At 42.5% G+C, this 24503-nt stretch overlaps 1 protein-coding gene and 1 long non-coding RNA gene across 7 annotated transcripts in view; both read right to left on the bottom strand.

Annotated features, from left to right (window-relative positions):
- Nucleotides 1-5290, bottom strand: part of LOC136004477 (chromodomain-helicase-DNA-binding protein 1-like) — a 119467-nt gene extending 114177 nt beyond the window's left edge. For 2 of the 6 annotated variants that reach the window (XM_065660987.1, XM_065660992.1), the window contains exons 1-2: nucleotides 4857-5125; nucleotides 3142-3340 (exon numbers count right to left, since the gene is read on the bottom strand). In XM_065660987.1, coding sequence (XP_065517059.1) covers nucleotides 3142-3197 — 56 coding nt within the window. In that variant the 5' untranslated portion in view covers nucleotides 3198-3340; nucleotides 4857-5125. Of the gene's footprint in view, nucleotides 1-3141; nucleotides 3341-4369; nucleotides 4493-4856 lie in introns of those variants that run through there. The other 4 variants (XM_065660988.1, XM_065660989.1, XM_065660991.1 and 1 more) reach the window with 4 other exon arrangements.
- A 1448-nt stretch (nucleotides 5291-6738) lies between these two features.
- Nucleotides 6739-12715, bottom strand: LOC136004365 (uncharacterized). The gene is made up of 2 exons (XR_010608408.1): nucleotides 12015-12715; nucleotides 6739-7554 (listed from the first exon to the last, which is right to left on the bottom strand). It is a non-coding gene; the product is annotated as an uncharacterized LOC136004365 (long non-coding RNA).
- Nucleotides 12716-24503: the final 11788 nt, after the last annotated feature.

Here is a 24503-nt window from a genome sequence, read left to right as displayed (position 1 = left end):
CCCTTCTTGAAAATGGGGGATATATTACCCTTTTTCCAGTCGTCAGGAACTTCACCTGACTGCCATGATTTTTCAAATATGTTGGACAGTGGCTTAGCAACTTCATTTGCCAGCTCCTTCAGGACCCACGGATGGATTCCATCAGGTCCCATGGACTTGTGTGCATTCAGATTCTTAAGATGATCTCAAAACAGATCCTCTCCTACAGTGGGCCTAAGGTCTTCATTCTCATAGCCCCTGTGTCTGCCTTTCAGGATTTGGGTGGTGCGCTCAGAACATATGCCAGTGAAGACTGAAGCAAAGAAGTCATTAAGAACCTCAGCCTTCTCCAAATCCAGGGTAGCCAGTTCTCCTGATAGCTTCCAAAGAGGGCCCACTTTGTCCCTAATGTAATTATAGAATCCCTAGAATCCCTTCCTGTTATCTTTCACATCCCTAGCCAAGTTTATTTCTAACTGGGCCTTAGCTTTCCTAACCTGGTCTGTAGGTTCCCAGACAACATCCCTGTATTCTTCCCAGGCCACCTGTCCTTGCTTCCACCTTTTATAAGTTTCTTTTTTCCCCTCAAAGTTTCCTCAGCAGCAACTTATCCATCCAAGGAGGTCTCCTGGCCCTCCTGCTGCTCTTCCTTCTAGTCAGGATGCAACACTCCTGAGCTTGTAGCAAATGATCCTTGAATATCAACCAACAGTGTTGCCCCCCCCCCCGCCCTCTAGGGCAGTATCCCATGGAACCTTACTAAGCAGGTCCCTGAAGAGGCTAAAGTCTGCTCTCTTGAAGTCTAAGGCAGTGAGCTTGCTGCACGTTCTTTTCATTGTCCTGATCTCTAACTTTTACTGAATGGAATATGTTTACTAAAAGCTTAGTAATGATAATTTCCTATCAATACTAGCTATTTTGTTACTGATTTTCCCTGGTTATAGTTTTAGAGATCTGTCTGCAGTCACAGCTAGCTTAAAGAATTTTCCTCCTAGTGAAAATCATTTAGAGTTCTGGAAAACTTGAAGAAGGAGGTGTGGGGGTGTGGAGAACACAACACACAACACCAACAAACAAAAACCACAACAGAGGCAACTCATAATAAGGTACCCCATATGCATCAAACACCTTTCACAAAAATTATTTTAATAATGAAAATAGACTGGACAGAAAACAGGCTAAATTCTTTAATACTGGAAACCTTCATCCTTCATTTACAAAAATAGAGTTTCCTGATAGCAAGTGACAAGCATACAAATAGGTTTTCTGAGATCTGTCTGTGATTAGGCTACTGGGTTAATGACTGATACAAGCCTAGGAGAAAAAAAAAAAAAAAAATTAAAACTTTATTAAAGCTTTAAAATGTGCTACGCAGCACATTTAAGATTTAAAAAAAAAAAAAAAACACCCCAAAAAACCACACACAAAAAACAAACTCACTTCACAGGCAACTAAAATGTTTTAAGTAATTTGCATCTTCCTGATATTTACTTACAATAAAGTTGTCTGGATGGGTTGTTTTTTTTTTTTTTTGCATAGTTTGATAAGCAGTATTATTCCTACATTATCTTTAGCTAGGTGGCTCATTTCAAGTAGTAAAAATTTTTCCTAAATACAAAGTCATCAGAGTTAGCCCCAACAAGTTAATGTTTATTGGAGGTCTTATTTATAACTCTAAAAGTTCAGAAGACTAGCTTTGTTCACACTGTTTTATTCTGTTCATGTTCCTGTACTCAACTGACAAAGCTTGCTATGGATTTGGTTAGTTTTGGGTTTTGTTGTTATTTGGTTTTGAGTTTGTTTTGTTTTTTTAATATAAATAATCAGGAATATTTTGCCACTTACTAGAAGAAACCCAAAATTTGTTTGCTAACTAGACAAGCACCATCTTCCCTGGAAGCAGAAATCTAACAACAAAAAACCCCTTACAAATTATTCACAAGATTAAAAGTTTACTGACTTTCTAGATATAATAGGGAAACTTAACATAAAAAAAAAATAAAAATAAAATCCACAGAAGTTGTTAAAAGTTTCTTTGGTTTTACTGCTCATAGGTTTCCTAGAGATTTGCACCTAATATCACCTAAACACTTCTCTCTTCCCCCCTCTTCCCACTCCATTACTCACTATGCTACATGCAGGCTTAATGGCCAGCACATGCTGAATGACTGTCTGGCCATTACATTATTCTTGGATTTCCTCAGTTGGGGCAATCACTTAGATCTGTCCCCTCTATCTAACAGGCTGTTTTCATAAAGCCCACAGAACTCAGTTTTCTTTATGACCTTTGACTGATGGAATCAACTAACAGGTTCAAAAGGCTGTGATCAGAAAGACGAGGAGACAGATGGGTAGACTGACAGCATGATCACAACCACTTCTATTTGTAAGTTTGCCCTGCCTTCTTAAATCTGTAGCATTCATCATATTACCAGTTTTAGAAATATTAACTTCCTAGTGCAGTAGATATTTGTTGAACTTATCAGTGTTCTAGAATAAGAATTTAATTTCACCCCAAGTTCACTGTTTTCCTCATCTCGTAGCAGGGAAGTTCTAACCAGGCTTTTCCAACCAAGTGAACCCTCTATACATCCTAGAACACCAGAAATCAACATCAGAGGGGAGAATTTTTATTTTTAATTAAGAAGACAGCTGGGAAAAGTGTACTTTCACTTTGGAAAAAAAACAAACATGAAGTCAACACTTTCCATTATACTGCTTTACAACTAAACATAAAAAGGAAGCCTCATTAGAATTAACAGGCCACTGTTCCAACTTTAGAGATAACCTAGTTTGGGGTTTATATATCATATATTATGCATGCATGCCATGCACTTCATAGACACAAGTTTAACATTTCAATCTAATCTGTTTTACCTTTTGACATTTCAGACAAATTTTGAGGAAAAAGAGTAATAGATGCTGATACAGTTTTAATACTATTTAAGCTCTATTATGTAAAGTATATACATGATTGCTACAGTTATTAAATGAAGCTAACAAATTCTAACAAGCAGATTAAGCATCTGTAAAAATGCATGGCCAGTCCTCTTAAATAATGGTCTACTTGCTTACCAGGGAAGCTTTGACATAAAGTTAAAACATAAACCCGTTCTGATAAACAAAATACAGAATACATAGCCAAGGACTGAAAGTGCTTACCTTGACTCTCCACTACTGTTTCTTACAATGTCTTCATCACTGTGCCCATTCATCATAAATATTAAGAATTTTAAAAGATAAGTAGAAGTCCACTCAGGTTAGAAGGCAGATGTCAGGAATCTACTTCTTGGTACTGTTTTCCAGGTGACTTGTTTACTCAACTGGTCTCTGCAGGTATTGAGGATTTTTCCCAAATTACCTAAAATAGTAAAGGAAAATGTTAACATAATTTGAAATATTTGCTGGTTGCAACTGAAAGATAATGAAAATAACCTGTCCTGTCATTACAACACTGAAAGGGAGTATCTATCATATTTGACATCTTTTTCACTGAAAAATTGCTACTGGCATGCCATAGTCCTGTCTTAACAACCAGATCTAACTTTTAAAGGAAAACAGCCTCCCCAAACACATAAATTATGGATATTAATGCTCAGAGATCTGATTAGCAAAACTACTTCATGCACAAAACAAACATATTGGAAATATTTCCAAACACAGACATAATGTTCACATCCAGTTGGGGGTAAAAGCAGGAAAATAAAAGACTGTACTATTTTTAAAAACTGGCTCAACTACATCAAGCTGACAAGATCCCAAAGATGGAGTTATCATTGCTTCATATACATGAACATCTTCAATCAGATCTCTACTGTGTCAGATAAGCCTAAACTTTTTCTAGGTGCACTTTAAATGGAGTGCAAGTATAAACTCATTGATAATCAGCTAAAGAGCAATGCCTCTTACGGATTTAGTGGTGTGAAAGCGATTAGGGGCTCGCCTGCAGGTTGCCTGCCTCAAGGTGCTCTCTAATACAGCCCGATCTACAGCTCATGATGGAGGCGGGGGCCGCCTCTCTCCGGGATGGAAAAAGCCCTGCGCTGAGGCACTATCTCAGACACCAGGGCCACTCCAGCCAACAAAGGCGATGACGATAGAAATGTGATCGGAAAGAGCCCAGTAACCTGAGGCCGCGAAGAGACGCTAAAGCCCCCGCGGCGGCAAGCCGGGCAGCTAGGTGGTTCCTCGCGGATCGGCCGCTGCTGCCCAACGAGGCCAAGCTCCGCGCTGCCTGCCCTCCCGCATCCAGGGTGCGAACACCCTGCCGCCTCCGGGACCGGCATTCCCCGAGCCCCAATAATCATCTTTAGCGGCAACGAAACTCCCTCCTTGTCGCCCGCTCCCTGCTCCGCGACGATCCTCCCCGACCGGGTCTCCCGCGACCAACCATTCCCAATGCGCTCCTGGAGAGACCGCAAGCTACGGCTGCTTCTCTACCTCCCGCGGGTTCACCTTCCGCCTTCAGAGACGGCCCTCTGGTGGTAGCGCGATCTGCACAGGCGCCGCTCCTGGCCAAGGCTCTCTGGCAGTATAGCTAAGGCGGCCGCTATCCATCGTGCTCGCTTCTCTCAGCGCCCCCACATGGGCAGAGAAGAGCGAAGGCCGCACTCCTGCTTCCCAACCTGCTCGTCACAAGCTCCCCCCGTAGAAAACAGCGAAAGAACCCGCCTCCAGCTCTCACAGCTAGCTAGCTCCCTCCCTCCCTCCCTCCCTCCCTCCCTGGAAAACAGCGAGCGGGCCCAGGAGCCCAGCCGCGCGCTAGACATCCAACCCTTTCTTCTCAAGGCCAGTTCGCCTCACAATCCATCTTTGAAAGCCACAGCCACCACATAACTCCGGACCAAGGAAAGGAGCCATGGTGGGCCTCTGCCTACCTGCGTGTGTGCGCCCGGCCCGGTCTCCCTAGGGCGCTACACCCCACGAAGAGGTCTGTGCTGCAACCCAGGGTCGGAGGCTGCTCCTGCGGCTACTACAGGGCCTGGGCCGCCGGCTCCTTAAGGCCCCACACGGCGAGCTCGCTCGCAGCCCCCACCAACTTGAACAATAGGTCTGGGGAGTAGGTACTGGATTCCTCCTCCGCCGCCGTTTACCTAAGTCCTACCGACCACCGCCATCATGCTGCCACTCCGCTCAACCTCTTCCTTCTCCTACCTTAGTCGGATGGAAACTCTGGACGTGATGTCACTCCTGCGCCCTGGGACAGTGAGGGGAGGAGGAGCAACAGCCGGGAGGAGGACAGCGCCGCCAGGCTTTGGCGGCAGGAAGGGCCGTTTAGTGGGGGTGGCGAAGCCAAAGCGACTTCCTTACCATGCCGGATACAGCTGGGGCCAGAGACAGCAGATTCTCTCTTCTTCACTCGCTGCCGCAGCCATAGCGAATGGGAGCTGGGCCCGCTGCAGCTCCTGGGGCAAGGGGCGACGGGCGACCCGGCCTGAGGGACGCCCATGCCCCATGCAGCGTGGCAGGGAACCTGGCCCTAGGCCACAGGTTACTGTTTAGTGTGGTGCGTGGTTTTTTTTTTTTTTGTTTTGGTTTGGGGTTTTTTTTGTTTGTTTGTTTTGGTTTGGTTTTTTTTTTTGTTTCAGGATTTTCCTGTCTAATATTAGAGCCCCCTACCACACACATATATATTTCTTAGTTTTTCTATGCGATTAAAAGTTTCATTAGGGCATATTTAGGAAAGCTTGACATGCAGCGGCACAGAGCATACTTGCTTCCATGTGGAAGACATCCCCCAGCTGTAGGCAGAGCACTCCTTTCTTTCTCCTGATGTCTAACTCAAGTTGTTTCAAAGTGATTAATAAGAAAGCTGTTTGTTTAAGATGGTTAGTGTTCAGTAAAAAAAAAAACAAACAACCAAACATGTTAATCGTCCTACTGCTGTAGTCTACATGGTCTCAGGATGGCAAAAGAAAGTAGCGGCTCCTGAGTGAAAGACTGGGAACTGTGTTGTGGTTTAAGCCCAGCTGGCAGCTAAGTACCAGGCAGCTGCTTGCTCACTTCCCCCCTACTCCACAGTGGGATATACAGGAGAATTGGAAAACAATGTAAAAACCAATGGGTTGAGATAAGAACAGTTTAATAAGTGAAATCAAAGTAAAATAGAATACTAATACAATATTATTGGGGGGGGGGGATGGAGGAAGGAATAAAACACCCCTCTCCACAAAAAAAACCAAGTGATGCATAATACAGTTGTTCACCCAATGACATACCCACCCCAACCTGAACAGCAATTGGCCCGTTCTGGCCAACTCCCCCTAGTTTCTATACCAAGCATGATGTTCTATGGTATAAAATATCCTTTTGGCTAGTTTGAATCATCTGTACTGGCTATGATCCCTCCTGGCTTCTTGTGCCCCTCCTCACTAGCAGAGCATGAGAGGCTGAAAAGTCTGTGATCAGGGTAAACACTTGTCGTGGTTTAAACCCAACCACAAAAGCTCGTTCCCTCACTCCCCCCCCCCCCCTTCCTCTTTCTCCCTCTTTCTTTCCTTCCCCCCCCCCCCCCCGACCCTCCCCGCTCCCAGAGGGATGGGGAGGAGAATCGAAGGAATGTAACTACCACGGGCTGAGATAAGAACAGCCCAGTAACTAAGGTATAACACAAATCACTACTGCTACTACCAATGATAATATTGATAAGAGAAAATAGCAAGAGAAGAGAATACGATACCACCACCAAGCGAGCTTGACCCCCCTGAAGAGAGACCATGCCCTTCTGTTAGCGTAAGAATAAACACATAACCACCGGAATGGTTATATGAGGTGCTTTATTGCAGCGCTGGGAAACCAGGGGCACTCGCCCAAATCTGGCTTCAACCTCGTCACATCGCGTCCACTATTTATATCCTAAAAGTTTCACAGTTAATACATATTCATCATAGGTTACAACATTTAACTAATACATGTGCATTAGGGATTGCCATATCCATCTATTACGACATCAGCCTCTTCTGCGCTTGCGCGGCCCCCTCTGGTGGTCGTCTGGTGGTCGTTCCGATGAAGTAAGAGTCTTCCTCAGATGAAGTAAGAAGTCTTCCTCAGGTTGTCCTTTTCACCTTTCCCCCACTTGAGTATATTCCAAACGTTAGCACCCTCTTATCTTCTTTCTGGTATGCTCTTCCAGCTATCTTATACACAGGTTCCACTTGGGTATAGTCTCCAGTACATACTTTTCTAAATCCTTTTATACTCCTTTTACCATATTTGGTTATGCTATGTTTTTGTAGCATTGGGTACAAGACAGCTGTGATATATTGCAACATTAGAACCGCCGTGATACAAAACCACGAAGTCACAGCATTTTCTAATATACAAAACCTCACTATTAATTTATAAATTTCTCAAACATAATAATTTTTACTATTTTATACAATTGTTTTATCATACAAAATTCTGCTCTTTCCAACATTTCCCCCCTTTGAAAATACTTCACTTATTTAAGTAAGTATTTTCATTCCTTTAGATAGCTGTTTCCTAATAAGTAGGAGGAGGTGTCAGATATTTTGAGTGGTCTCTGGTCACTGCTCCTATAATTCGATGAGTCCATGCGTTGTTCCTGGGTATTTCCTTTTGGATACGCAGATACATTAGGTAGATCATCAGAAATACAATTAGTACCATGATTATGGTCTGCATGAGGGAACGAACCCATCCCGTGAGGTGAAGGCCCAAACCATCAAACAGTGCTCCAACCCAATTTTGTTCAATATATTCCTTTTCTTTTTCTATTTCTTGTTCAATGCTGTTTAGTTGGGAGGTGTCATGTTCTATATCTGCAGTCACATTAGGAATGTGAATACAGCAGTGATCTACTCTATCTTTTAAATATCCACAAACACCATGTTCCTTAAGTAACAACATGTCTAATGCCATTCTGTTCTGCAAGGTCATTTTGGTTGTTGCCTGCAATTGTAAATTCAAATCTCTGAATCCTTTCTTTGTTGGCATTGGTCCTGTCAGAATGGTATCTGTGAACTTGCAAATCAGAATGGCATCCTGCTTTAAGTTGTGTCAAAACATTTTTTCTACCTGTCCACTAGATTGGGGCCTCCAAGGAGTGTGTAAGTTCCATAATATTCCTAATAGTTTACTAACTTCTTGTACTATGGTTGCAATAAAATGTGAACCCCTATCTGATGATATACCTAAAGGGACTCCAAATCGCGGGATGATTTCTCTAAGCAACCATTTCACTCCTTCTTTTGCCTGATTGGTGCGACAGGGAAAGGCCTCTGGCCATCCAGAAAAAGTGTCAACCCCTACTAATAGATATTTGTACCCTTGTACCTTTGGTAGTTCTGCAAAATCAACCTGCCAATAATCTCCTGGTTCCATTCCTATCCTAATTCTTCCCATCTCAATTTGTCTTTTTACTACTGGATTGTTTTTCAAACAGATTTCACATTTTGATCCCACTGATTTTGCCATAGTTAACATCTGTGTGGAAATTATTCCTTGTTTTAGATAAGTTACCAATGCTTCTGCACCCCAATGACATTTTTGATGTTCAGTTTGTAGAATCTTTCGCATTATTGCTGGTGGCACTATTACTTGTCCCATTGTTGTTACATACCACCCTTCAGAATTCTTTTGGGCCTTTAAGAGTCCTGCTAATTTTTATCTTCTGTTGAATAGTTTGGGCTTTGTGAAAGATAGGTGTGGAGTGGGCTTACCTTCAGAGGTATTAAAGCCATCATATTCCACACCTCCCGGGCTACTTGGCGGGCTGTCCGATCTGCTAGTGTATTTCCTTCAGATACCTTTGAAGTTCCTCCTTGATGTGCCTTGCAATGCATGATGGCTACTTGTTTAGGTCTTTGCACAGCAATTATTAATTCTAAAATTTCTTTCTGATATTTTATGTTAGTCCCTTGTGAAGACAAAAGTCCTCGTTCTTTCCATAATGCTCCCTGAATATGTACTACACCAAATGCGTATTTTGAGTCTGTCCGTATATTTACCTTTTTGTCGTTGATCAGCTCCAATGCTCTTGTAAGAGCTATAAATTCTGCTTTTGGGCTGACGTTCCTTCGATTACCTTTTGCTGAGTTGTCACAGCATATCCTGCGTATCGTGTCCCGTTCTCCACAAAGCTGCTGCCATCTGTAAAGAGTTCCCAGTCCGGTTGTTCTAGAGGTGCATCCTTCAAGTCTGCTCTGGTTGCATATGTATGTTCAATGATTTCTACACAATCATGTTCGAGGGTTCCTTCTTCTAGGTCTGTTCCTAGAAAAGCTGCTGGGTTTAACAGGTTAGTAGTTTTCAAGCTTATATCATCCTGTTCCATTAGGATTGCCTGATATTTCATCATCCGGCTAGGGGACAACCAATGCCCCCCTTTTTGTTCCAGAACAGTGGTTACCATATGTGGCACAAATACATCAATGTGTTTTCCCAGGGTTAATTTCCTAGCTTCTTGGATTAAAATAACAGTTGCTGCTACTGCTCGCAAGCATGAGGGCCATCCTGCACTCACTGGATCCAGTTGTTTTGAGAAATATCCCACTGGTCTTTTCCAGCTCCCAAGTTTTTGAGTTAGTACCCCCAGTGCCAATTTTTGTCACTCGTGGACAAACAATTGGAAATCTTTTGTCAAATCTGGGAGTCCCAATACTGGAGATTTTGTCAGTGATTCCTCCAATTTCTGAAAGGCTTCTTTCTGTTGTTTTTCCCAAACAAAGGCATGTGATTTTTGGGCCTCATACAGGGGTTTGGCAATCAGTCCATAGTCCATTATCCATAGTCTGCACCACCCTGTCATACCCAAAAATATTCTTAGCTCATGCAAGTTTCGTGGTTCTGGGATAGCACAGATTGCCTCTATGCGATTTATTCCCAGCTTTCGTTGTCCTTGTGAAATTTCACATCCCAGATACAACACAGTCATGCATGCAATTTGTGCCTTTTCTTTTGAGACTTTATAACCATTCAAGCCTAGCTGATTCAGAATTTCAATTGTCACTTTTATGCACAGAGATTTTTGTTCTGTTGCAATAAAAATGTCATCTACATATTGTAGCAAAAGGTATTGTGATCTCAGTACCTGTATCTTTCCTTGGGTAGTCCATGTTTCCAATTCTTTGGCTAGTTGGTTTCCAAATAGGGTCGGACTGTTTTTGAATCCTTGTGGAAGTCTGGTCCATGTCAGTTGTGTTTTCCATCCATTCTGTGGATTTTCCCATTCAAACGCAAATAGTTTCCTGCTACTTTTGTCAAGGGGAATGCAGAAGAAGGCATCTTTTAAATCAATCACCGTAAACCATTTATATTTTTCCTTCACAGATGTTAGCAATGTATATGGGTTTGCCACCACCGGGTGGATATCTTTTGTTATTTCATTTATTGCCCTCAAATCTTGCACCAATCTATACTCACCATTTGGTTTCTTTATTGGGAAGATTGGTGTGTTATATTCTGATTCGCATTCTTCTAAAATGTTATATTTTAAGAATTTCTCAATTGTTTTTATGATCCCATATCTTGCTTCTAGCTTCAATGGATATTGTTTAACCCTTACTGGTCTAGCCCCGTCTTTTAACTCCACTATTATTGGTTGAGCTGCTTTTGATTTTCCTGGGATTTCTGTTTCCCAAACTGTTGGTATTACAGCCTGTTCCACTTCTTTTGGGATTTGTGGAATAGGTTTGTCTTTAAGGACTAAAATCTGTCCTGTTTTGGATTCAGGGATTTGCATTATCAATTCACCATTTTCAAAAAACAATCATAGCATCCAGCTTACTCAATAAGTCCTGTCCTAATAGAGGCTTGTATATCATCCCAGTCTGGGTTTTCATAATCATCTTTATCACTCGAGCTACTTTATCAGGATTTTCTCTATATGTTCCTGCCGATTGTTTCCATATAACCAAATCCCCACGGGAGAAAGGTATTTTAACATACACTGGTCCTTCAACTCCAACCCCCTGTCTTAAAGGGTCAAGGACCGCACTAGCTGCTTGAAGCTGTGTGTTTCCTTCTCGCCCTCCCCTCCGGCGAGTTCTGTGTGAGACTGGGGTGAAGGGGGAATTTCTCTCTCGACCTCCTCCATTTTCACACTCTTCTTCACTCTCGAGATCGCTATCACTTTCCTCCCCCTCCCCCCTTTCCTCATTTATCACTAGCGGAGCTACTAACAAACCAGGATCTTCCTCGTCCCTTTGATGTCGCCGACTATTTCTCATGGCAAGGCATTTCACACATTCCTTTTCTCTAGCACACTCCCTGCATTTTTCAGCATTGCTTGTTTTAACAACCATTATTCCGCAAGATTTCTGCCATTTATCATTGTTTCTTAAGATAAAGAAAAGATCCACATACGGTACTTCATCCCATTTTCCTTCCCTTTTACAATATAACATCAACTGCAAAATAGTATTATATTGTAAGGTTCCATTTTCAGGCCATTTTTCCTGATCTTCTAATTCATACTGCGTCTACCATACATTGCAATAATCAATTAGTTTGCTTTTCCGCATACTCTGCCCAAATCCACCCTCCTTCCAATGGCTTAAAATACAACCTAAAGGAGATGATTTAGGAATTGGCGACATTTTATAATTACAAGATGATTTCTAAACAGGCTCCTCTCTCACACACACACACACCACTATATTACAAAACTTATACAGACAGATGCTGATCCCGCAGCACAAATACCAATACCATAACCACGTTTGCCGAACCTGCAGAGCTTTTGCTACTGTCTAACGGACGGCGCCTAGGCTTTTACCCCGAGAGCTCTCTAGCCCCAACCAAGCGCAGCTTTCATCGCGTCTAACAGGCAGGCTTTACTACTAGCCCAGCCAAACGCAGCTTTTTGCTGCATATAACAGGCAGGCTTTTACTACTAGCCCAGCCAAACGCAGCTTTTCGCTGCGTATAACAGGCAGGCTTTTACTACTAGCACAGCCAAACGCAGCTTTTCGCTGCGTATAACAGGCAGGCTTTTACCAGACCTTACCAAAGGTCAATACACCATACTTTTACTAGAAACTGGTTCTGTAACTTAAATAAAGCACCTTTCTTACCATGTCAGAGGTCCGTCGTGAGTAGCAGAGGTCGGTCGCGGTCGATAGCTCCCCGAGAATCTCTCGGTGCCGGCTGGAGCGGGGTCGAAACGCGATCCGCCTCAGCAATGCCCGCGAGGTCCCATCTGGGTCGCCAAAATGTTAGCGTAAGAATAAACACATAACCACCGGAATGGTTATATGAGGTGCTTTATTGCAGCGCTGGGAAACCAGGGGCACTCGCCCAAATCTGGCTTCAACCTCGTCACATCGCGTCCACTATTTATATCCTAAAAGTTTCACAGTTAATACATATTCATCATAGGTTACAACATTTAACTAATACATATGCATTAGGGATTGCCATATCCATCTATTACGACATCAGCCTCTTCTGCGCTTGCGCGGCCCCCTCTGGTGGTCGTCTGGTGGTCGTTCCGATGAAGTAAGAGTCTTCCTCAGATGAAGTAAGAAGTCTTCCTCAGGTTGTCCTTTTCACCTTTCCCCCACTTGAGTATATTCCAAATGTTAGCACCCTCTTATCTTCTTTCTGGTATGCTCTTCCAGCTATCTTATACACAGGTTCCACTTGGGTATAGTCTCCAGTACATACTTTTCTAAATCCTTTTATGCTCCTTTTACCATATTTGGTTATGCTATGTTTTTGTAGCATTGGGTACAAGACAGCTGTGATATATTGCAACATTAGAACCGCCGTGATACAAAACAACGAAGTCACAGCATTTTCTAATATACAAAACCTCACTATTAATTTATAAATTTCTCAAGCATAATAATTTTTACTATTTTATACAATTGTTTTATCATACAAAATTCTGCTCTTTCCAACACTTCCAGGTAACTCCCAGTTACCTCCCTGGGCATGACGTGCTGTGGTATGGAATACCTCTTTGGCTAGCTTGTGTCAGGTGTCCTGTCTCTGCTTCCTCCCGGCCTCCCCTCGTCCCCGGCAGAGCACGAGACTCACAAAGTCCTTGGCCAGAATAAACATTACTTAACAACAATTAAAAACAGTCGGTGTTATCAGCTCTCTTCCCAGGCTGGAAGTCAAAATGCAGAGCTTGCACCAGTTACTAAGAAGGAGCAAAACAGCTACTGGTAAACCCAGGACAACACTACTTAGTAAAAACTAAAAGATTGGTGTGTTATCAACATTATTCTCAGATTAAAGTCAAAACACAGCACTGTACCAGCTACAAGAAAGAAAATTAACTCTGTTGAGGCTGAAACCAGGACAGTACCATCTCTTATTCCATATCATTGACGTCATGCCAGAAAACCATCAACTTTCCTGCCTTTTGATAGATACATATATAAACATGCAGATATCATTCCCTTAGTCCATGGACTATCCCTAATAAAGTACGTTGAGCACATATAGTCCATGAACTGGGGCTCCATCTGTTATAACAGTCTTTCAGGGCAGGAAAGGTGTTTTGTGGTGCTGGATTGTTACATGCTGAACCCAGTTCTGATTCCATTACCACTGTGCTTGTAAAGTTTAATTAAAGTTCATTCTTTAATGTGGAGATCAAAAAGGAGCCAAGTTCAGATCCTTAAATCCAGAGTAGCAAAAAAGGGCTTTGTGAGGGGCTGACTGTGGTGATGGACATAGAGCCACAACAGACATGTAGCCAAAGTGACAATATGCAGAAATATAAAGCAATTAACATCACATAGTTAAATTCAGTGGCTATTTTCACCTAAATCAAATCCCCTTGAAGTACGCACTGGCCTTCCCCATCCTCTTGCATTACTCATCAAGTAACACCCAGGTCCTTGAGCAAAAGCAATCCCACCAATGGGTTTGCCTTTGCCTGAAGCAGAAATAACCCAAACTATTTTCCCTAGCATGTTCTTCACATGTACCACAGGAACTTTGTCCCCCTCTACAATATGTAATAGTTTTGAATGGCTGGGCCAGCCCAGTTGGCAGATCCTCTAGTGTTGACTAACCGGGTGGCTTTTGCTAAATGGTCATTCATATATTCAAAGGTCCTACAACCCATTGCTCCCTGTATAGGCTTTAACAGTCCATTGTATCATTTGATTTTCCCAGAGGCTGGTGCATGATAGGGGAAGTGATATACCCACTCAATGCTGTGCTCTTTGGCCCAAGGGTCTATGAGGTTTTTCTGGAAATGAGTCCCAGTGTCTGACTCAATTTTCTCAGGGGTGCTGTGTCGCCACAAGAACTATTTCTCAAGGCCCAGGACAGTGTTTCAGGCAGTGGTGTGGGGCACAGTGTATGTTTCCAGCTATCTGGTGGTTGCTTCCACCATGATAAGCACATGGCGCTTGCCTTGGTGGGTTGGTGGGTGTGTAATATAGTCAAGTTGCCAGGCCTCCCTGTATTTGTACTTCAGCCATAGTCCTCCATACCAGAGAGGCTTTAACCGCTTGGCTTGTTTAATTGCAGCAAATGCTTCACATTCGTGAATAACCTGGGCAATAGTGTCCATTGCTAAGTCCACCCCTTGATCACGAGCCAATCTATAAGTTGCATCTCCGCCCTGATGGCCTGAAGTGTCATGGACCCACCGGGCTAAAAATACTTCACCCTTATGTTGCCAATCGAAGTCCACCTGAGCCACTTCAATCTTAGGTGCGTGACAAATCAGTTGGTTGTTCTGATGTTCTTCAGCGTGCAGTCTCTTAGGTACATGAGCATCTATGTGGCATACTATCACAACCAGGTTTTCTACCGGGGCAGTGATATTGTAGAATCATAGAATAGCTAGGGTTGGAAAGGTCCTTAACATCATTTAGTTCCAACCCCCCCGCCATGGGCAGGGACACGGCACACTAAACCATGTCACCCAAGGCATTGTCCACTCCAGCCTTGAACAACGCCAGGGACGGAGCATTCACAACTTCCTTGGGCAATCCATTCCAGTGCCCCACCAACCTCACAGTAAAGAACTTCTTCCTTATATCTAACTAAAACTTCCCCTGCTTAAGTTTGAACCTGTTACCCCTTGTCCTATCACTACAGTCCCTAATGAACAGACTGAAACAAGGGGGACAGAAAATCACAAAATGGAATATATAAACCTTTAGAATCAGTTTTAAGTAATGTTAAGTTTGATGGCTTTGTAACAGTAGCAATGGAAAATTACTAAAGTGCAGGATACATAGAGAAAAAATAGAGTACAGCTAGAGAGCATACTGAGAATTCTCACACGAGATAAATTGTTATAGTTGACATAGTTTTAAGAAAAACAGGCTAGAAAAACAGGACATAGGGATAAGGAGTATCTGGGAACGGCAGGTGTCCAGGATGGGCTACAGCTAAACTAACTGATAGGTAGGAGGATAGGAGTCTCTGGTGCTAACGAACCAATTAAACTGGTATAAACATCTACTGCGCATGCTTCAAAGGCTGCCAGAAGTGATGAAGATTGTTGGAAGAAGTAAACGACCCTCAGAGACCACCACCATAATTCTGTACGCATGCGGGGAGCTTTCTGGAAAATGATGTAATCAATACGTAGCCTCATGAATATGTATGTATGCCCAGTGACTATAAAAGGACAGCATGTGTGGCAACTGGGAGACACACGTTAGGAGGAGCTATCCCCCGTGTCTCCTGGCACCGCAATAAAGAATACCTGCTTGTCAGCTCGAAAACTTTGTTGGCAAGTTTGTTCCTGGAGTTTTCTCCGAATCAATCTGGCGACTCTGGTGGGACACTCTCTGCTCGGCTGCAGGACCTGCTAAGGACAGGGCTCCCTAGGGCCCTTGGGAATTTTTCCCGGAGGGACCCCTCGACTCATTCGGATCACTGCAGGAGCAGACAAGGACCATCTTCATAAAAGGTATTCTTTTCTTTTGTATGGTCTGTAAGGTGCAGGGGGCATCTTGCATAAAGACTGCATTGGTAATTGGGTTGGTTTGGTAAGCATATGCAAGGTTTGGAAGCCTTCCATAAATCGAGATAGGAAATCTCGTAGGTAAAGGCGTATACCCGGCTGCTAGCGTCCGTTTGGTATACACCCACAAGAAGCAGGGGGCATCTTGTGGTTTGGGTCCTACAAGACGCAGGGGGTGTCTTGTGGAAATGGTTTTGGATCTTGTTGATATTTGATTTATTTTGTGGCTTGTTACATTAAGGATTTTGGTCGTGTGATTTGGTATTGGTGACAGGATGCTATAACTGTGTTATTAACTGTTGTCTGATAGAATTTTAGTCTCTGTCTTAAGTGTTGTAACTGTGTGGAGTGTGTCTGTGGGATCCCATGTGTATGTGTGAATGTGAGATTGATAAGATCAGCAGAATGAAGAGATCTTGAAAAAGAGTCTTTTAGGGTGCATTTTGGCACACTGGAAGTAACTTGGAGAGTCTCCTAGGGGCTCGGTAAATAAGAAAACATTGGTAAAATATTGTAACCGATAGTGGCCTTTGCATATTTTGGAAAATCAGGGAAAATGGCCTGAAAATGGAACTCTGAACTATAATACACTGTTACAATTAATGTTGTTTTGAGGTGGCAAGGAAAATGGGATGAAGTAATGTATGCAGATATGTTTTTCACTTTAAGAAACCACGTGGAGTGAGAAACTGAATGCGGAATTAATATAGCTCCGCCAGATCCCTTAATTTTGGCTTTGGAAAAGGACAGGGAAAAACTGAAAGTTAAGATGGAGAGGTGCTGTTTAGCCTGTGATATTGGGGAAAGATGTTTAAAGTTAAAAACAGTAATCAGGAAGACAGGTTGGAAAATTATGTGTCACAGGTACCTCTGAGAGGAGCACCCTCTGCACCTGTCCTATCTGATATTGATAAGGAGGAAGAGATTGCTGCCACTGGCAAAAAGCGGCAGATTCACATTCAGAGTTAAGAAAGCGTTAAACCAGAAGTGCTGTTGCAGAGGCAGGCATCTGGAGCCTCTGCAGAGCAGGGTGAGCAACTGTGAGATAAAAAAAAAAAAAAGGGAAAACCAAGGGGGAAAGGAGGGGAGCTCAAGCAGCTCCTGTGTTTGAGCCTGGGAGGAGGGATGTCTGGCAGAGATGGGGGAGTGAGCTCTTCTTCTGTGGAAGCGGATCGGTGTGCGTGCTATGGGGAGTTTGGACGTTGGAAGTGAGACTGCCCTGGGTGGGGGGGGCAGTGCCATGGGGTGGATCCGGTGACTGAATTGCAACTAAACTGACGGGGACCTGGGGAATCTACCCTACCAGATCCACTGGTTAAATTAAAACTAGGGACTAAAGGAAATAAAGTGGAATTTTAGTGTTTACAGGAGCAAGTTATTTGGTATTAAATCAGAGAGAAAAGAATTTGCTACAGATGTGGGAGCTACTGGCCACCAAGAAAAAAAAAAAAGAAAAGAAGAGAGGCATTCTTTCTGAAGCCTTTAAAGTACAAATTGGGAAAATAAATAGGAATGCATAAATTTTTATGTATGCCAAATTCTCTAAAATTTTTATTAGGGTGAGAAGCAACATTTAAAGTAGGCAAAATGGAATTTAGAGTTAAAAATAATCAATTAATTGCAGTTTTAAGTTTATCTTTAATTCAGCAGAAAAGCAAACAGGAGGACCTCCCTGAAATAGAAGAAAACCTTAATCAGGTATATCCAGGAGTTTGGGCATCAGAAATTCCAGGTAAGGCAAAAAATGCTTTGCCTATTAAAATTGAAATAAAAAGGGGGGCCTGCCCAGTTCGAATAAAACAGTAGCCTTTAAGAATACAAGATAGAAGGGGAATTAAAGGAATAATTGATAATTTTTTTAAGATATGGTTTATTAGTGGAATGTGAATCGGAATATAACACACCCATTTTACCAGTAAAGAAAGCAGATGGAAAAAGCTATAGGCTAGTTCAAGATTTAAGAGCAATAAATAAAATACTAGAAGATATTCACCCTGTGGTGGCTAATCCATATACTTTATTGACCAAACTAAAACTAAATCAGAAATGGTTTGCCGTCCTGGATTTAAAGGACGCTTTCTTTTGCTTGCCATTAGCCAAAGAAAGCCAAAATTTATTTGCTTTTGAATGGGAAAATCCTGATACAGGAAGAAAAACCCAATTAACTTGGATTGTATTACCTCAGGGGTTTAAAAACAGTCCAACAATTTTTGGAAATCAGCTAGCACAAGAACTAGAATCCTGGAAGCCACCTACTCAGACGGGGACTCTGTTACAATACATGGATGACCTGCTAATTGCTACAGAAACAAAGGAAGAATGTATCCAGTGGACAGTGGACTTATTGAATTTTCTGGGGCTGAATGGTTATCGGGTATCCAGACAAAAAGCCCAACTAATCCAAACCCGAGTTTCCTATCTAGGATATGAAATAACAGGAGGACAGAGAGAACTTGGAACTGCCAGAAAAGAAGCCATTTGCCAGACTCCTCGACCGTCAACCGTCAAGGAACTCCGGACATTCCTGGGAATGACTGGATGGTGCAGACTTTGGATCCATGATTATGGAGTTCTGGTAAGACCACTATACGAACTGTTGAAGGGAAACCCTCCCTCTTTGGACTGGACTGATAAAGCAGAGGGGGCTTTTAGAAATTTAAAGATAGAGTTAATGAGAGCTCCAGCTCTGGGACTTCCGGAGGTAACTAAACCATTTTGGCTATATTCCTATGAAAAACAAGGAATAGCCTTGGGGGTCCTTGCTCAGAAACTAGGACCCTACAGAAGGGCAGTGGCATATTTTTCAAAACAACTGGATGAAACGAGCAAAGGATGGCCCGGATGCCTAAGAGCTGTGGCCGCAGTCATCCTAAATATTGAAGAGGCTCGCAAATTCACCTTGGGACAGAAGATTACTGTGCTAGTGTCCCATGCAGTATCAGCAGTCCTGGAGCAGAAAGGAGCCCACTGGTTATCTCCTTCACGTTTTTTAAAATACCAGGCCACACTTGCGGAACAGGATGATATAGAAATTGTGGTCACTAATGTTGTGAATCCAGCATCCTTTTTGCAGGAACAACTGACAGAACTACTAACACACAATTGCTTGGCCACCATAGAGACTGTGTATTTGAGCCGACCAGACTTGAAAGAAAAACCTCTGGAAGGCGCTGATTCTTGGTTTACTGAGGTAGTAGCTTCATGAGCGAAAGGCAGGATATGTCGTTACCACCACTTCACAGGTAATAGAAGCTAAACCTTTACCTGCAAACACCTCTGCCCAGAAGGCAGAAATAATAGCATTAACGAGAGCCCTGGAATTGGCTAAAGATCAAAGGATAAATATTTGGACTGATTCTAAGTACGCATTTGGTGTGGTACATGCACATGCGGCTATCTGGAAAGAATGAGGACTTTTGAACACACAAGGGAAACAGATTAAACATGCTACAGAAATTCTACAATTACTAGAAGCTGTTCAGCTACCTGAAGAAGTAGCTATTATGTACTGTAAAGGACATCAAGGTGACTCTGATCAGGAAATTGGAAATAATTTGGCCGATTTTGAAGCCAAACGAGCAGCTGAACAATCTAAAATCATGTCCTTAATCCCTGATGGCAAACTAGCAATTGAGAAATCTAAACCTAGGTATTCAAAAGAGGATAGAAAATTGATTCAAGATCTAAAAGGACAGGTGTGGGAATCGCCGGGAGACGAGCTCATCAGATGATGACCAACAAGTCTCGTTTATTGCTAAGCAGATGGACACTTATATACTTTGCATACAGAGATCATTAGCTCATAGCTTTTACATGTTACAAGATCATTGGCTTATAGCTTTTACATGTTACAGGATCATTGGTTTATAGCTTCTACATTTTTGCAGCTACACCGTGCACCCCCCACCATCCTCCTCATGCACTTATCACTTAGTGGCCTTGGCTGTGATTGCTCATAGTTTGTTGCTGTTTGCCGGTGTCCTTCATTTCCTCATTATCTGGCGTGAGAGGTTTGCACCATGTTCTACACAGATGTCTTGTTTCAGCTCGTTGATGGGAACGTGACCTTTTGACCTTTTTCGACAAGCCAATCCTCCACAGACAGGAAAATAAAGAAGGTGGGGTTCAGATACCTGATGGGAGAATTGTAACCCCTATAACCAACTCTGGAAGTTAGTTCAGGAGGAACATAATAAAACTCATTGTGATAGTAACTCTTTGTATAAACACTTAAACAAATTGTAGGAAGAAATCTATATACTATAGTTCAATTAGTGACAAAACAATGTCAGCTATGTCTTAAGAATAATCCTAAAACTGAAAATAGAAATCAAATTGGGACAATTGTGAGAGGAAGTTATCTGGGACAGCAGTGGCAAACAGATTTTTCTGAATTATCAAGAAAAGGAGGTTATCGATATTTGTTGGTGTTAAAGGATACTTTTTCAGGCTGGCCAGAAGCATTCCCTTGTAGGATAAATAATGCAAGACAAGTGATTAAAATATTATTTAATGAGATCATACCTCATTTTGGAGTACCAGAGGCAATTTCTTCAGACCGAGGTTAACACTTTAGTGCAAAATTGTTACAAGAAATTAGGAAAAAATTTGAAATTGATTGGCAACTACGTGTTCCATACAGGCCTCAGGCCAGTGGGCAAGTAGAAAAGATGAACCATCTGATTAAACAGATTAGTAAAATATGTCAGGAAACAAATTTATATTGGTACCAAGCTTTACCACTGGCTCTATTAAGAATTTGAACTAAACCTTGGTCAAAAGAAGAGGTTAGCCCATTTGAGATTTTGTATGGAAGACCATATCAGTCCCAGTTTAAAGGAGAAAGTCTTCAGAAAGTGGGGGAAGGCTATCTCTGACAGTTTCTGATCCATCTGGGAAAACAGTTGGAGGAGATAAATAAGAGAACAGTAGGGACAAGAGCAAGAGGTTTGGATTATCCGATTCACCCTTTCAGATCTGGAGACTGGGTTTATGTTAAGAATTTTTATGGAGATCCTCTACAGGAGAAGTGGAGCGGACCATACCAGAGATTACTGACCACCTTTACAACAGTGAAGATAAAGGAACAACCTGCTTGAATACATTACTCAAGAATAAAGAAAGCACCAGAGCCAGAGAAGACATGGCAGGTCAAACCTTCAGGACCCTTGCGTATGAAATCTCATAATTTGGACTCATATGATAACTGGAGCACAAGCTTGGGACCAGAACTTTTACCTGAAATTAGTGCAGAATGTCACTAAGGTTTTCAATTGTAGTGACTGTTGGGTGTGTGCACAGTTGCCTAAATCAGGAGAAAGCCTGGATCTCCTATTAATTGGAGTTCCAATTCCTAACACTGTCTCATGGACAAATTTGTGGGTGAACACTAGCAATCTGTATTCGAAGGAAAGGTTAAAATTTGGAGTAGTTAATCTTAATGCAGGTAATAAATATTACACCTGTGCACAAAGATGTATTACACCGGGAACCAGGGTAGGAGATTATGCTTGTTTAAATGCCACATATGTAGGTCACCATTCAAATTGCAATCACACTATTAACATAGATGGTATCGTAGTTCAGTGGTGGCCCATTCCTAAAGGGAAAGGATGGTATTGGTTATGTGGAGAAAATGCTTATAAGACTCTAGCCCCCAACTAGAAGGGGGCATGCACCTTAGGTGCTGTAATACCCAATTTTGCTAAACACATTAAGCAAGGGTTTAACCCTATTATTGAACGGCACACTGCATTTCATAGTTTTATGAGAGGGCTAATTCCATCTTTGGGAATAAGTGAAATATAAATTATAAATATCTCAGCAACCATAGAGGAAATGGAAAATAAAAACATTGATATAATCCAGGCAGAACGAGAGATAGCTAGCCTATCTAAGGTGGTATTACAAAACCGAATGGCACTAGACATGTTATTGACATCACAAGGAGGGGTTTGTTCCATAATCAGTGAAAGTTGTTGCTCCTATATCGACCAAAGTGGCAGAATTGAAACAGATCTGGAGGAAATTTGGAAACAAATTAAGATATTTCATGAAATGGCCATGGATGACACCTCCTGGGGTTTAAAAAAAAAAAAAATATGGAAAGGGTTAACTTCATGGTTACCTGATCTCTCCTGGTTGAGGCAACTGGTTGCAGGTATATTGGTGTTAATTATTTTAATATTGATTACTTGTGGTATGATACAATGTTCTCTCTGGTATTGTAAACGCTATGATAAATTATGAAGACTGGAAAAGGAGTAAAATTAAGCACCAAGTAGAAACGGGAAATTAATTCAAAAGACTTTTGATGGTAATGGTAATATATAAAATGTTGCAAAAGAATTTGCAAAAGGACAGAAAAAGGGGGGATTTGAAACAAGGGGGACAGAAAAATCACAAAAAGGAATATATAAACCCTTAGAATCAGTTTTAAGTAATGTTATGTTTGATGGCTTTGTAACAGTAGCAATGGAAAATTACTAAAGTGCAGGATACATAGAGAAAAAATAGAGTACAGCTAGAGAGCATACTGAGAATTCTCACACGAGATAAATTGTTATAGTTGACATAGTTTTAAGAAAAACAGGCTAGAAAAACAGGACATAGGGATAAGGAGTATCTGGGAACGGCAGGTGTCCAGGATGGGCTACAGCTAAACTAACTGATAAGTAGGAGGATAGGAGTCTCTGGTGCTAACGAACCAATTAAACTGGTATAAACATCTACTGCGCATGCTTCAAAGGCTGCCAGAAGTGATGAAGATTGTTGGAAGAAGTAAACGACCCTCAGAGACCACCACCATAATTCTGTACGCATGCGGGGAGCTTTCTGGAAAATGATGTAATCAATACGTAGCCTCATGAATATGTATGTATGCCCAGTGACTATAAAAGGACAGCATGTGTGGCAACTGGGAGACACACGTTAGAAGGAGCTATCCCCCGTGTCTCCCGGCGCCGCAATAAAGAATACCTGCTTGTCAGCTCGAAAACTTTGTTGGCAAGTTTGTTCCTGGAGTTTTCTCCGAATCAAGACCCTCCCCAGCATCCCTATAGGCCCCCTTCAGATACTGGAAGGCTGCTATAAGGTCTCCACACAGCCTTCTCTTCTCCAGGCTGAACAACCCCAACTTTCTCAGCCTGTCTTCATACTGGAGGTGCTCCAGCCCCCTGATAATACTTGTGGCCCTCCTCTGTACTTGTTCCAACACTTCCATGTCCTCTTATGTTGAATACACTAGAACTGTACACAATACTCCGAGTGAGGTCTCACGAGAGCAGAGCAGAGGGGTAGAATCACCTTGTTCAACCTGCTGGTCACGCTCCTTTTGATGCAGCCCAGGATATGATTAGCTTTCTGGGCTGTGAGCACACACTGCCGGCTCATGTTACTGGTCTCCAGCTGGAAATTGAGCCATTGACCAAAGCTCTTTGTGTGCAGCCATCCAGACAGTTCTTTATCCACAGAGTGGTCCATCTATCAAATTGATGTCTCTCAATTCGACAGTGTTGAATGCTTTACACAAGTCCAGGTAGATGATGTCAGCTGCTCTACCCCTGTCCATCAGTTCTTTAGCCCCATCATAGAAGGCCACCAAATTGGTCAGGCAGGATTTCCCCTTAGTGAAGCCATGTTGGCTGTCACCAACCATGTTGTTGTTTTTCACATGCCTTAGCATGCCTTCCAGGAGAATCTGCTCCAAGATTTTGCCAGGCACAGAGGTGAGACTGACTGGTCTGCAGTTCCTTGGGTCATCCATTTTCCCCTTCTTGAAAATGGGGGTTATATTACCCTTTTTCCAGTCGTCAGGAACTTCACCTGACTGCCATGATTTTTCAAATATGTTGGACAGTGGCTTAGCAACTTCATTTGCCAGCTCCTTCAGGACCCGTGGATGGATTTCATCAGGTCCCATGGACTTGTGTGCATTCAGGTTCTTAAGGCAGTCTCGAACATGATCCTCTCCTACAGTGGGCCTAAGGTCTTCATTCTCATAGTCCCTGTGTCTACCTTCCAAGACTTGGGTGGTGTGCTCAGAGCATCTGCTGGTGAAGACTGAGGCAAAGAAGTCATTAAGAACCTCAGCCTTCTCCAAATCCAGGGTAGCCAGTTCTTCTGATAGCCTCCAGAGAGGGCCCACCCACCAGCCGATACCCAGGCTGACCTGAGCAGTGATCACTCCCTTCCACATAACATTCCCTAATTTATATACTGAGCATGATGTGCCACAGTATGGAATATTCCTTTGGCTAATTTGAGTCAGGTGTCCTGTCTCTGCTTCCTCTGGGCTTCTTGTGCCCCTCCTCACTGGAAGAGCATGAGAGACTTGAAAAGCCTTTGATCAGGGTAAGTGCTACTTAGCAACAACTAAAACATCAGTGTGTTATCAGCATTATTCCCAGTCTAAAGCCAAGACATGGCACTGTACCAGCTATGAGGAAGAAAATGAACTCTATCCCAGCTGAAACCAGGACAAGATACTTGCTGAAACAATTAAACTTGGCATTCAACACAGGATCGGCATTCTTACACTGAGCAGTTTATAAACCCTACTTCTATGAAGATACTGACAGAAACTGAGATACATAGGATAAATTTACTTTAGCTGTGC

Source organism: Lathamus discolor, chromosome W, assembly GCF_037157495.1.
Source record: "Lathamus discolor isolate bLatDis1 chromosome W, bLatDis1.hap1, whole genome shotgun sequence".
Taxonomy (NCBI): Eukaryota; Metazoa; Chordata; class Aves; order Psittaciformes; family Psittacidae; genus Lathamus; species Lathamus discolor.
This window is presented reverse-complemented; position numbering and strand designations above follow the sequence as displayed.